The sequence below is a fragment of the Balaenoptera acutorostrata genome, chromosome 4, assembly GCF_949987535.1.
Source record: "Balaenoptera acutorostrata chromosome 4, mBalAcu1.1, whole genome shotgun sequence".
Lineage (NCBI taxonomy): Eukaryota > Metazoa > Chordata > Mammalia > Artiodactyla > Balaenopteridae > Balaenoptera > Balaenoptera acutorostrata.
Genome location: NC_080067.1, coordinates 81,693,738 through 81,706,207, shown reverse-complemented (window position 1 = coordinate 81,706,207; position 12,470 = coordinate 81,693,738). Strand labels below are relative to the sequence as shown.

General features: G+C 34.5%; 1 protein-coding gene across 6 annotated transcripts in view; it reads right to left on the bottom strand.

Moving 5' to 3' along the window:
- Positions 1-1,420: 1,420 nt before the first annotated feature.
- CCDC14 (coiled-coil domain containing 14) overlaps positions 1,421-12,470 on the bottom strand; it is a 46,629-nt gene continuing 35,579 nt past the window's right edge. For 5 of the 6 annotated variants that reach the window (XM_007175643.3, XM_057546022.1, XM_057546024.1 and 2 more), the window contains 4 exons: positions 11,793-11,875; positions 9,385-9,603; positions 9,178-9,310; positions 1,421-3,072 (listed from right to left, as the gene is read on the bottom strand). In XM_007175643.3, the coding sequence (XP_007175705.3) occupies positions 2,142-3,072; positions 9,178-9,310; positions 9,385-9,603; positions 11,793-11,875 (1,366 nt within the window). In that variant the 3' untranslated portion in view covers positions 1,421-2,141. The remainder of the gene's footprint in view (positions 3,073-9,177; positions 9,311-9,384; positions 9,604-11,792; positions 11,876-12,470) is intronic. The other variant, XR_009008263.1, reaches the window with a different exon arrangement.

The following is a 12,470-nucleotide window of genomic DNA, read 5'->3' as shown; positions in this document are numbered from 1 at the left end:
CACATTCTGATGATGCTGACTTTATAGGGGGTTAACATTTTTGAGGATATTTACAGAATTATTCAAATCCTATACATTCTTTAAGATCCAAATGAAGTTTCTTCTCTTCTAGGTCTTTCTCTACCATTTTGGGACTTCTTTCTACTCTAAACTTCTATGAAACTCACTGTCTATTCCATCCATTTTGCTAGGGTCATATTCCATCCTAAAATTTAACCAAATTCTTTCATGTTTCTATGCCATGTGTATGTCTTTAATCAAATAAACAGTAAGCTCCTGGTAAAGGTCCCTCAAGGATTTTTCTAGTCTTATTTGTTCTTCAATCAAATTGTTAACCGTTAGTTAATTGAACCCATAAACATTAAAAAGGTTTCTTTGCATGTAAGGATGCCCGTCCTATATTAAGGGTAAAAGAGGACAATCTTCTTGGATATCATATAATCATCTTAAGAATTTACTTCTGCATATGAATAACAACTGAATATTTAGGAATACACAGATGACACAATTTTCTCCCTTGCTTTATTATTTTGTATTTCTGAACTGTACTTCTGAATTTATGTGTTCAAGGGTTGTGAACTGTTACCTCCATATAAAACAAGGAATTAATTTATGAATACTGGAAATAAGAAATTAAAAATATTAATGGACAATTCTGTGAAAATAGCTTAGAATTCATTTAATATTTAGACCTAAGAAATCTCTTTCTATAAAATCTGAACATGTCAAAGAGACTATATCTGGGCCCTTTAGAATCTGTAGCCCCAACACTTAAAAACCAGCAGGAAGAGGTTCTGGGACCAGCAGAACACTCTTTAATGCTAAAGCCTGCCCAAGCACTAAATACAATGACACCAGGGAGGTGACGTGTATGACGTTTCAGTGATAGCACACTACGCAGTTTTCTAAAAGTTAAAATGTGCTGTTTACATGGAAGGAAATGATACCAAGTAGTTAGGGAGTGCTAGTTTAGAGAAGCACAGACCAACCTAATTCATATTATTTATAGAATAGAGAATGTTCTCAGCTAAAGTGCTGAAAAAAAGAAAAAATTGGTCCAGAAGGGCAGAATTACAACCAGTGCAAGATTTATAAAATCCATCATGTTCAGGGACTTCCCTGGTGGTCCAGTGGGTAAGACTTTGCGCTCCCAATGCAGGGGGCCCAGGTTTGATCCTTGGTCAGGGAACTAGGTCCCGCATGCATGCCACAACTAAGAGTCTGCATGCCGCAACTAAGAGTTCACATGCTGCAACTAAAAAGAGTCTGCATGCCGCAACTAAAGAGTCCGCGTGCTGCAACTAAAAGATCCCGCATGCCACAACGAAGATCCCATGTGCCTTGACTAAGACCCGGTGCAGCCAAAATAAATAAATAAATAAATAAATATATTTTTTAAAAAGTCCATCATGTTCAAATATAATGACAAAAAACAAACACTTCTTTATTTAAAAAACCAAATTTCCAAAACTAAAACTTCTTTGTTAGCATTTCTTTACCAGTCTTTTACTTTTTAATGGTCTTAAATGCATTTGTGACAAAAATAAAGTGCCAAAGTTTTAAGAAACAATATGCTAACTTAAGATGTTATCTATATTTTCCTGGACCAATCAATGATTTTTTAAAATAGAGATATTGGCATTTATTTTTCTCTTAAAATAAATGTTTATATGTCTCACCAATAACACCAGCCTGTAGCACAGAGCATCCCACATAAAAACACAATGCCATTAAAAACCAAACAGGAATCCTGAAAGAGAAAAGAAACTCTAGTTTTAATATAGTAAACTGTACTCAGACTCCCTTCCCATTACCCTTTAGAATAACCAGAGAATCCTTCCAACCTGCACCCTTAGCCCAGCAGAGTAAGAATAAACTCTAATTGATAAATACTAAATTAAATATTATTTACAATACTTACAATATTTTCCTAGTTACACACAACTTTCTTCTCTTAGCAAATGTCAATTTCTTAAGATGACTTGTTTTTAAAAGTTCCAGTGTCAATATATTCCAATAATAAATTTACTATTCATACAATTTATTATTTCACACATAATTAATATAAAACTTTAAAGAAATTTAAAATATATATTCAATGTAGCCAAGTTCTATTCTTAAAAACAACTTTTCTTCTGAGTTTACTTCTCCAGAAGACCAGTCCTCAAGGACTTCTGGAGTCTAGCAATGTTGGCATCCAGTGCTGCAAGGCCATTTCGGAAGTCTTGTTCATCATGGGAAGTGAACGTTGAAAAAGAAGACATGCTCCAGTCAGAGGTTAAATCAGAATTTAAAAAGCTACCATCAGAGACTGCACTACTCTTCACTTGAATGCTGCTGTTCTGACAAGTGGAGGGGCCGTGACACGCAGCCAATTCCTCTGGCTCCTCAGCGGCAGGAGGGATCTTGCAAATGGCTTCCTTTATTTTCTTGAGGAGTTGCTTGTCCTCCATATCAGCTGTTCTGGAAAGTTTCTCAGGTGCAACTCCTTCCTCTTTGGAAGCAGAACAAACTCCAGGTGCACACGATTTATTTTCTTTTTCAGCAACACGTCCACTGACCGTCTGCGGTGGAGCAACACTGATCTGTGGCTGGGGGGATAATCTCTTAGATGGTGGTGATTTCTTTTTAGAAGTGCTTCTAGCAAACGGAATGTAAACTGTCTTATCCAAATTACACTCATCTTCTATTAAAGTTGTAACTTCACTCTCCTCATCAGAATCCTGTTTTGAAAGGGCAGAAATGATTCCAGGGGCTGATGCTTCCACCATGTTCCTAGCATTAGTATGCTGAGGGCCTTTAGAGGGCAGAACATTTTCATAGGGTCTATCTGGCACTGTGTTTTCCTCATTGTTAATTGTAGAAAGTGGCTCTGAACGTGTAATAATAGTGTGAACTGGTTCTAACTTATTTAGATAGCTCATTATGGAAGTGTGAGCAGGGATTGGGTCATGTTGAGGTTGTTTTTCATAAATATTCAGAAGTGATTTCGTAAGATTATTCCCAGGCTTGCAGCGAGCAGTGTCCATACTAAGATCTGAGAGAAGCTTTGCCATACTGGTCTGTAAAGTTCTGTTAAGAAGAATTTAGTACACTAATTATTTCTTTGTACCCATTTCTTTCATTTATTTAAATATACCTCATCTTTAAAAGAAAGTATTGAGGCAAGCACCTGGTTCTTAATACAGGAAAAAGCAACTAAAAGCACAAAATCACAAAATATGCTCTGGAAAGAGTAAATTAAAATAAGAAATGATAAAAGATCTTGGTCTGCCTCAAATCGATTATTAATATATCTAAAAATAGAGGCTCAGAAAAATTTCTCTCTTAAGGTACAGAGATGCTTTATTTTTGAGCAACATTGCAAAATGGTAAATATACTACTCATTTGTTAGTGGACTCTGTTAGTAATTAAATTACTTTCCATTAAAAATATATATGCAAAGGACGCTGGAATAATGCTGGGTAAAAAAAAAAGGATAGTTAGAGATAATTATCTAGTATAATTAGGTAGCAACAGCTAGGCTCCAGGAAAAGTGTGATATAAGGAAAACCACACAGGGTTTGAAGTCAGACAGAAATGGAATCATATCTTCACACTATCGCTAGCTGTGATCTTGGGCAAGTCACTCAACCTTCCTGAATCTCAAGTTCTTCAATTGCAAAATGAAGGTAACTACTTCAGGATTAGAGTGAACATTAAATAAGATAAAATAGTAAAACATAAGGGTAAAGTGCCTAGCACAGTTTCAGGCTAAGTGGGTTTTTATTTCGTGGCAGCTTTTATTAGTAGTCCTATTAAAACCATTTTATACCAAGGCTTTAGTCTATTTGAATTGAATCATAATACACTCTTAAATACAGATAAGAAAAAGAAACACACCAGTTTTAAAAAAAGATACAAAGAACATCAACAGGTAATTTTAAAAGACTACAATTAGCCAATCAGCATGTTTTAAAAGTTCAACTTTTACCAGAGAAATTCAAATTTTTTAAATGTGATTTTTTTTCTTTTTTTGGCCTATCAAGCTAACATAGGAAAATAAGAATATCCATTGTTAGAGAAGCTTGGAGAAGCAGGTATTACTAGTGGGAGTGTACACTCTCCGAGCAGACCAGCAATATATCAGAAGCCTTAAAGATTTGTATATCCCACACCTTTTGACCCACCAAGTTGCACTTCTAGAAGTTTATCCTACTGATATTCACCAAGAGGCTGTACCCAGAGATATATTTACAAAGATGTAATTTATAATAGAAAATAAATGGGGTTAATATCCTCAAATACTGTGGACTGATTTAGGTAAACTATGGTCTTACTGCATCACAGCCATCTATAGCCATGTTGTAAAGAATATTTATTGATAAGAAAATGTCCATTAGACCAGGTTAAATTTAAAAGATCAGACCATAAGCAACACAATAACAATATTATTTTTGTAAAAACAGTTACACACATCCAAATAAAATACTAAAAGGAATCTTTATACGAAACCATTAGCAGTGATTATATCTTTGGATATAGAATGAGTGATACTTTTCCTATAAAAGGAAAAAAATAGTTTTTTTCCAACCTGGCTTTCACTGTCATCTTAAATATGCTATGTTTTGAGTTCTGATTACCATTCAAATGGCAATGGCTCCAGCCACTTTTTCCTCATACCTCTTTCAAGAAGCTAATGAGCTACTATTAAAATATTAAAAAATATGCTATAGAAATGTATATTTAAAGAAATGCTGTAATGAATAATGATCCACTAGTTAATTCAACAAGACTGCACACTGCCATTTTTATTTTTATTTATTTTTAGTAAGGAAATCCTTATGTTGAAGTTCCTTTCCAGACTTAAAAATGTTATCTCTGCTGTGCACAAAATCTGCAATACAGAAAGGAAGGAAGGGACAATATAATAAGAGTTTAATCTCTGGAAATTAATAGCAATCACTAAGCTTCTCATGTGTAAACAAAATGTGACTCACCATTGTCTTTGAAATTAAATCTCTGTAAGTAAAGTAAAAATATGCCAAAATTTAAAAGGAAGCAATACAAGTACCTAGATAGCTACAAAGTAGTTATATTTGTGTTTCTATTATATGAGACTCAGCTAAACACACTGATTCTTAATGCTTGGAAAACTGGCACATTTTCATAATAAGAAATGTAAAGTTCTTTCTTGGCTATTTATAAAAATATACTAATTTAAATAACTATCAGCACTTGTAAGAATGCTCTCAGAAGCTATTAGAAGAATATTTACTACTTATTTACTGAAAAATATATTAATTTTCCTCACATTTTAATGGTTTTATAACATGTATTCTAGTAAAATCTTTAAAAAGTGATAAAGATGTATTTCAAAACTATTGAAGGTTGAAGAAAGAAATGGTTTAGGAAATCTGTTTAGAACTTGTATGTGAAACTTCTAGTTCCATTATCCCTCCCCAGTAGTCTGAGAAAGGCATTAAAAATTTTTGTGAAATCTCTTAGACTATTTAACACACACACAAAAATATATACCTATCTGAGGTGTATGGCTATAGGGAAAAGATACGGGATAGATGAACATGAAGATTTATCTGTATTGTCAGATGTCATTGCTTTACTCTCTAATGTCAAAAGTAAAATTTAAATGGTCACTGTTAGCCCAGCTATAGTACTGGAGATGTTCCTAATTAATTGAGTTACATAGGGTACCACCAAACATATCATAAATCACCAGTGTGGGTGAATTTTGACAGCTGAGCTCCAAGAGCATTTTTTTTGTTGTTTTGCTCTTTAATTTAAAGGGCAAAACAAAAATTGCCATCAGTGGGTATACATACTTAGCATTTTGAAGCTACTACTGAATCTTCAGAAAATGCAGTGGCAGAACTATAAGACACTGTGCTAAGCCTGCCTACTATGTTTCTATAATCATTTAGAGTCTACTTAGTCTGACTAATAGGTGACCTAGTAGTCATGAGGCAGGATTTATGCTCAGCATAAAAAGAAAAGGTCCTTAACAACAATGGAAAAAAACTGACAGCAAAGTTCTTGAGAGTCTTAAGAAAAGGAGAACAAAATGTCTATATCTAACCTTTTAGACACAGTCTTTTCTAAAAGCAGATAATATATAAGAATTAATGACCTTTCTCAGTTTCTATGTTTCTATGTTAGGGTAAATGTTAAGAAAAGGCTCCAATTGGCAAACGAATCCATTTTCGTTCCTAATAAACACTGGAAAAGGCACACTGTGTGTTATTTGGGAAGTATGAGCAGGTACTAAGGTATCTTCTTAAAAAGGCAGAAGAATCTCTTAATAATGGGTCATCTTCTCTCAGAGAGAAGCTGTCCTTTTCAAAACAGGAAGCAAGGCTAAAGAGGGAATCTAAGTCTTGGCTGAAGTCCAGCTCACGTCCCAACTAGGTGTGAAAGTCAGGTATGTGCCTTCATTTCTTTGGGCTTCCATTTATGCTAATTTCTAGAATAACTGTACTATTACTTACTCTGAAAACTGTTCTTACATTTTTCTATCAATTTTCTTCACAAATGTATCACACATGTTAAATAGTATTTAGTCCAGTTTATCCTTAAAAAAATATGTTATTTCCCTTCATACATCATCAAAGAACTAGAATAGCTTTTTGCTTAATGATGTGGATATTTAGCAACTAAAATGATTAAATATTTTTGTGTGTGTTTCACACTCATATATTTGGACCACAGTATACAATAAATGTTTGTTGAATAAATGAATAAGCAAACGAACCCATCCATTTATCCATCCATCTCCCCGGGGAAAAAATGCTAAGGTTTACGTAGACTAGATTAGGCACGGAGTCGTCACCAGGAATAAACAGTTTTAGTTAAGACCATGCCATGTATGAGGGTGAAAGAAAACCTGGCTAGGAATTAAGAGTTGTGAGTTCTAGTCCCAGCTCCGTTATTAACTCTCTATTAATATTTAACTTACATGGCCCCAGTTTCCCCAACCATGAAAATGCAGATGTTTAAATCTTCCCTCCATAGATGAGGACAAATGAAATAATAGAGAGGACTTTGAAAAAAATCCAAGTGCTTTATAAATAAAAGATAACATCAGCTTCTAATGTCATGCCCATAAAGGAGCTGGGTTTAGTAGTATGAAAAAGAAATTGAGGGAAGAAAACTCCCAGGGAGCTAGATCTTCTGCTTGGGGCCGACAACCATGCCCCTTAGAATGAGGAGATGCTGCCAGTGACACCTAAGCAACCACTCATGGAACTTGACCATGTTACCTTGCTGTCCTGTTTTTCTTTTCCAAACTGACTATATACCATATATACTTTAATACATATGTTAAAAAAATGTATTAAAAAAGTTATTTTTTAACTTAAAAAAAAAGTTTATTGATATATAATTTATAAACTATAAAATAAGGCCTTTTAAAGTGTACAACGTAGTGGATTTTCTGTCTATTCATAGAGTTGTACAACCATAACCTCTACCTAGTTTCAGAACCCTCACAAGAAACTCTGTGCCCATTAGCAGTCACTGCCCATTCTTCCCCTCTTCTTCCAGCCCTTGGCAACTACTGATCTACCATTTGTTTCCATGGGTTTGCCTATTCTGGACATTTCTTAGAAATAAAATCATATAATATGTGGCTTATTGTGATTGGCTTCTTTTACCATAAATATTTAAAAATAACAGAATTTTTACCCCAAATTACTCCTCAGGAAAAAGAAGACACTTTTCTTTGGAGACCTTATAAAGACTTTCATAAGAAGGGACATTCTCCTAATTACTTCACTTTGAACAAGAGTGGTATAAACCAATTTTTAGAAACTCTGACTAGAACCTAATTAATTATAATACTACATGGATACAAGAAGTGTATTTTGTTTTTATCACTGTTCAATACAAGTTTGAGTGAAATTATTCTGTGAAAGATGAATGAGGAAAAAAAGTGATATTTCTATATTAACAATAGCTTTTATAAAGTCACTTCAAATATGTTTACAAAACAAAATTAATATTATATATATTATGATTTATATATATATTTCATCTATTTCCCTAAAAGTTTATAGTTCAAAGTTGGGAAAAAAAGTTTGTAATTCAAAATGGGTCTTCTCATTTGAAGTACGAAGAAGATTGTTTTATGTTTAGAACTATGAATTTCCAGCTTCATTCAAAGGCATGGTCAGATCTGATGATATTCAGGCCTAAAATAACTGACTTCTCTAGGATTTAAAAAATTAGTAGAAAATCTAATTCTTGTCAACCATCTCAAGAGAAAACTGAACTTTATAAGTGCATATCATCCAAAAATTGAGTGAGGTGGTTTTATTTATGTAAGACATGTTAAGGAATAAAGGGATCTTAGAAGTTGCTGCCAACTCCCTCATTTTACTGATGAAATGAATGAGGCTCAAAGAGGCTAAATGACTTACCCAAGATCTTATGAATGAGGGCTTACTGTGCTAAGTGCTTTTCATGAATGATTTCTTAGTCCTCCTATCAACCCTAATCATGTCCCCACTTTACAGGTAAGGTTTAGAAAGGTTAACTATCTTGCTCAGAGTCATATAGCTAATACACGGTAGAGCTAGGATTCCACTCAGGTTTCTCTGGCTTCAGAGAGCTCTTAACCATTTTGCTAAATAAGTCTTTAGCTCCTCATCAGAGGCCTTTTCACATGGTTTAAAAAAGCAGTTAGGGCTTCCCTGGTGGCGCAGTGGTTGAGAATCTGCCTGCCAATGCAGGGGACACGGGTTCGAGCCCTGGTCTGGGAAGATCCCACATGCCGCGGGGCAACTAGGCCCGTGAGCCACAACTACTGAGCCTGCGCGTCTGGAGCCTGTGCTCCGCAACGAGAGAGGCCGCGATGGTGAGAGGCCTGCGCACCGCGATGAAGAGTGGCCCCCGCTCGCCGCAACTAGAGAAAGCCCTCGCACAGAAACGAAGACCCAACACAGCTAAAAATAATAAATAAATAAATAAATTTAAAAATAAAAGAAGAAAGGAAAGAAAAAAAAAAAAAGCAGTTAACCATGTTTGGAATTTATCTTAACTGGAACAGAAGAAAACATCATTAGAAATTAGCAAAAACATTGAGAAAAGGGTAGGGGTAAGAAAGCAGGTCCGAAATTATTTTGAAGTTTATAAATACATCTAACAAAAGGCATAAGTTATTCAAATGATGTCAATATTACCTGGTTAATTCTCTTAGTCGAGTCACCTCAGCATCACGCTGACGTAATGTTATTCCCAAAATCTGATTTTCCTTTTCTGCAGCTTCTAACTTAAACCGGGAGCTTTTCACATTGACTAAAGCTTCCTCCAATTCTAAAACAACAAAAAAGTTTTAGTTTCCCTATTACTTTTTAAAAAGTGACCATAACTGTAGTTCAAACACATACCAATTTTCATTCTTGTTGTCTCAATGTCAAATTGCTGTTTATTTTCAAGTAAAGTTTGATCTTTCTCTTTAAATATACCAGCAAATTTTTTGTTTTCCTCTTTCTGACTTTCTATCACTTTTAAAAGCTCTTCATTTTTACTCTGTAGTAATTCTTGGCTCTTTAGTGACTCCTGTAATTGATTTTGCAGTGACTTGTTCAATGATTGAAGAGAAAACACTGTAAGACAAAATAGATCAAATAATTATTACCCTAATTTAAAAACTACAAACCTGGAAAAGTTCTGTTTTTTAAAAAGAAAAGGCTTGGAATTTATTGATTTTGCTTAACCATTATATGCTTGAGCAGTTCTACGTAAATACTAAATGTATTTTAAAAAACTGATTGGCAGAAGTCACATCTTTCTTCTCCAATTGTTATTTCAGGCATTAATTTTTTTTAACCTTTTTTAACAAAAAAATAATATATATACAAAGTAAAAAAAATTCAAACATCATGAAATACCAATGATACCAAATGATTCTCAATGAAAAGTCTCCCTTCCCACCCCACCTCCACTCTCCCCCAAGAAGCAAGCAATATTAACTTTGATATCCTTCTGGAAAATACTTTTGCGTATAACATATATTTAAGCATAAATGAATCATACTATCCCCATAGTTTCTAACCTTCCCTTTCCCCCTGCATAAGGTTGTTATGTATCAGCACAGAGATCTATCACATTCTCTCTAATGGCTGTAAAATGGCACCTTTCATTTAACAGTTGCAGCCTTGAGTCAAGTAGAATCTGGGCATACAGTGGTGAACAACAGAGACATGGTTCCTGCTCTCACGGAGCTGATAGCAAACAAGTAATTATGAATAGCAATACACGCTCTCAAGGCAACAAGAAGGGAAATGGTAGAGAATAAAAAGAGATAGGCTGCTTAGAATGGCAACCACTGATCTCCTCACTTTCTGTCTTGGCCTCCTCTCTCCCACCCATCCCCATGGTTTATTCATAATGGAACCAGAGTGATCTTTTCCAAAATTACTCTGGTGAAGGTGAACGCGTTTATGAAGTGCGTGTTCTGTTGGGTGCTCATATTTTTAAAATTTCTTTGTAAGAGATATTTTTATATATTAGGAAAATCAAGCCTTGGTCATATCACACAAAAAACATTTCCCCATTTTGTTGATGCTTTTTGAATGTATTTATAATTTTGTTGTGCATAAAATGAAAAAGATTTCTGGGACACGCTTTATCAATCTTTCCTTTGTAGCATGTGAGTTTTTGTTGGGCTTAGGAAAAGTTCCTAAGAATACAAAAAAAGTTCTTATCTTTTCCTCTAGTACTATTAGTTTTTTTTTCTTTTCTTTTCTTTTACTTTAAGCTCTATGATCCATAAGGACAACTTGGCAATATCTGTCAAAACTGCAACAGTATATACCCTTTGACTCATAAATTCTACGGCTATAATCTACAATGATTTTTGTTGCAGGATTATTTCTACTGGGAAAATGGGAAAAGTACCTAGATATCTATCGGCAGGGGACTTTAAATACATTATGACAGAACTACATAAAGAGAATATCTACACAGTTCTTAAACAGAAAGAAACATATTTATGTATTTTGATAGAGAAAAATGTCTACTACGTATTATGTGAATTATTATGTGAATAAATACCAGCTGCAGGAGTATATACAGTGTAATCTCATTTTCACAAAAGAAGTACATATATAGTTCTATTAGTGCCCATCTGTTAGTAGATATGCAGTATTTATGAAATAAATCAATTATATATGAACAGGAGATATGTGAAAGGAAATACAGTCTTTTTTAAAAAAAATAGAGGTATTGGGACTTCCCTGGTGGCACAGTGGTTAAGAATCCGCCTGCCAATGCAGGGGACACGGGTTCGAGCCCTGGTCTGGGAAGGTCCCACATGGCGCGGAGCAACTGAGCCCATGTGCTACAACTACTGAGCCTGTGCTCTAGAGCCCGCGAGCCACAACTACTGAGCCCTCATGCCACAACTACTGAAGCTTGCACTCCTAGAGCCCACGCTTTGCAACAAGAGAAGCCACCACAACGAGAAGCCCGCGCACCACAATGAAGAGTAGCCTCTGCTCGCTGCAACTAGAGAAAGCCTGTGTGCAGCAACGAAGACCGAATGCAGCCAAATATAAATAAATTAATTAGTTAATTTTTAAAAAATAGGGGTATTATGGGGAAGTCACAGCACGAATCTCTTATTTTTGTGTTTCTGCACTATTTTAAATTTTAATGAGTATTATTACTTTTTTAATGTTGATTGTTAACAAAAAGTCCACTTAATACAAAGTAATTAAGAAAGTTCAATTCTTTATCAACATTTCCAGAGCCACAAAGAATTTACCATCAGTTCTTAAGTTCTTTTACCTACATTCAAGGTTGCATTCCAGAGAACCAGATGACTTTTGAGTTTTTTCTCGTTCTCTAAGTTGCTGGTTCAAAATTCTCAATTGCCTAAATGAAATAATGAAAAACATGAATGCAAGAATCCCAAGCTCATTTAACAGTATACATTTGATAGCCTATTAAAATAGACAACACAAATAGTGGCTAGAACAGCAGAACTCCATCTTATCCCCCAAACATAAGACAAAAACCAAATAAACAAAGCAACAAAACCACACTACTGCTATTATTAGAAGGCTTGAAATAATTTTTAAAAGATTGTCTGAGATAGCATAAAACCACTCTTCACTAGAAAAAGGTTAATTTATTTTTCCCCTTCCCTTTTTTGTTCTCTTTTCAGTGATTTCATTGTTTGTTTCTATTTCTTTCCTTTCTATCTCCTCTTGCTATTTTCTTCTTCTGCCTTCCTTTTCAGGAAGTATTTTCATTACTGTAGTAATTATCTACTTTTTAAAAGATCTGTCATAACTATGAACCAGAATACCTACAGGGACCGACTGCTATCAGACATCTATCTGCTTGGCTTGTCATGCACTGTAAAAATTGGAAAAGACAAATTTATGCTTCTACTAATTTCTTTATTAGATGTAAAAGTTAATGGCTTTAAGTAAAGAGAATGCTAATAAGCAGCAACTCTTTCCCA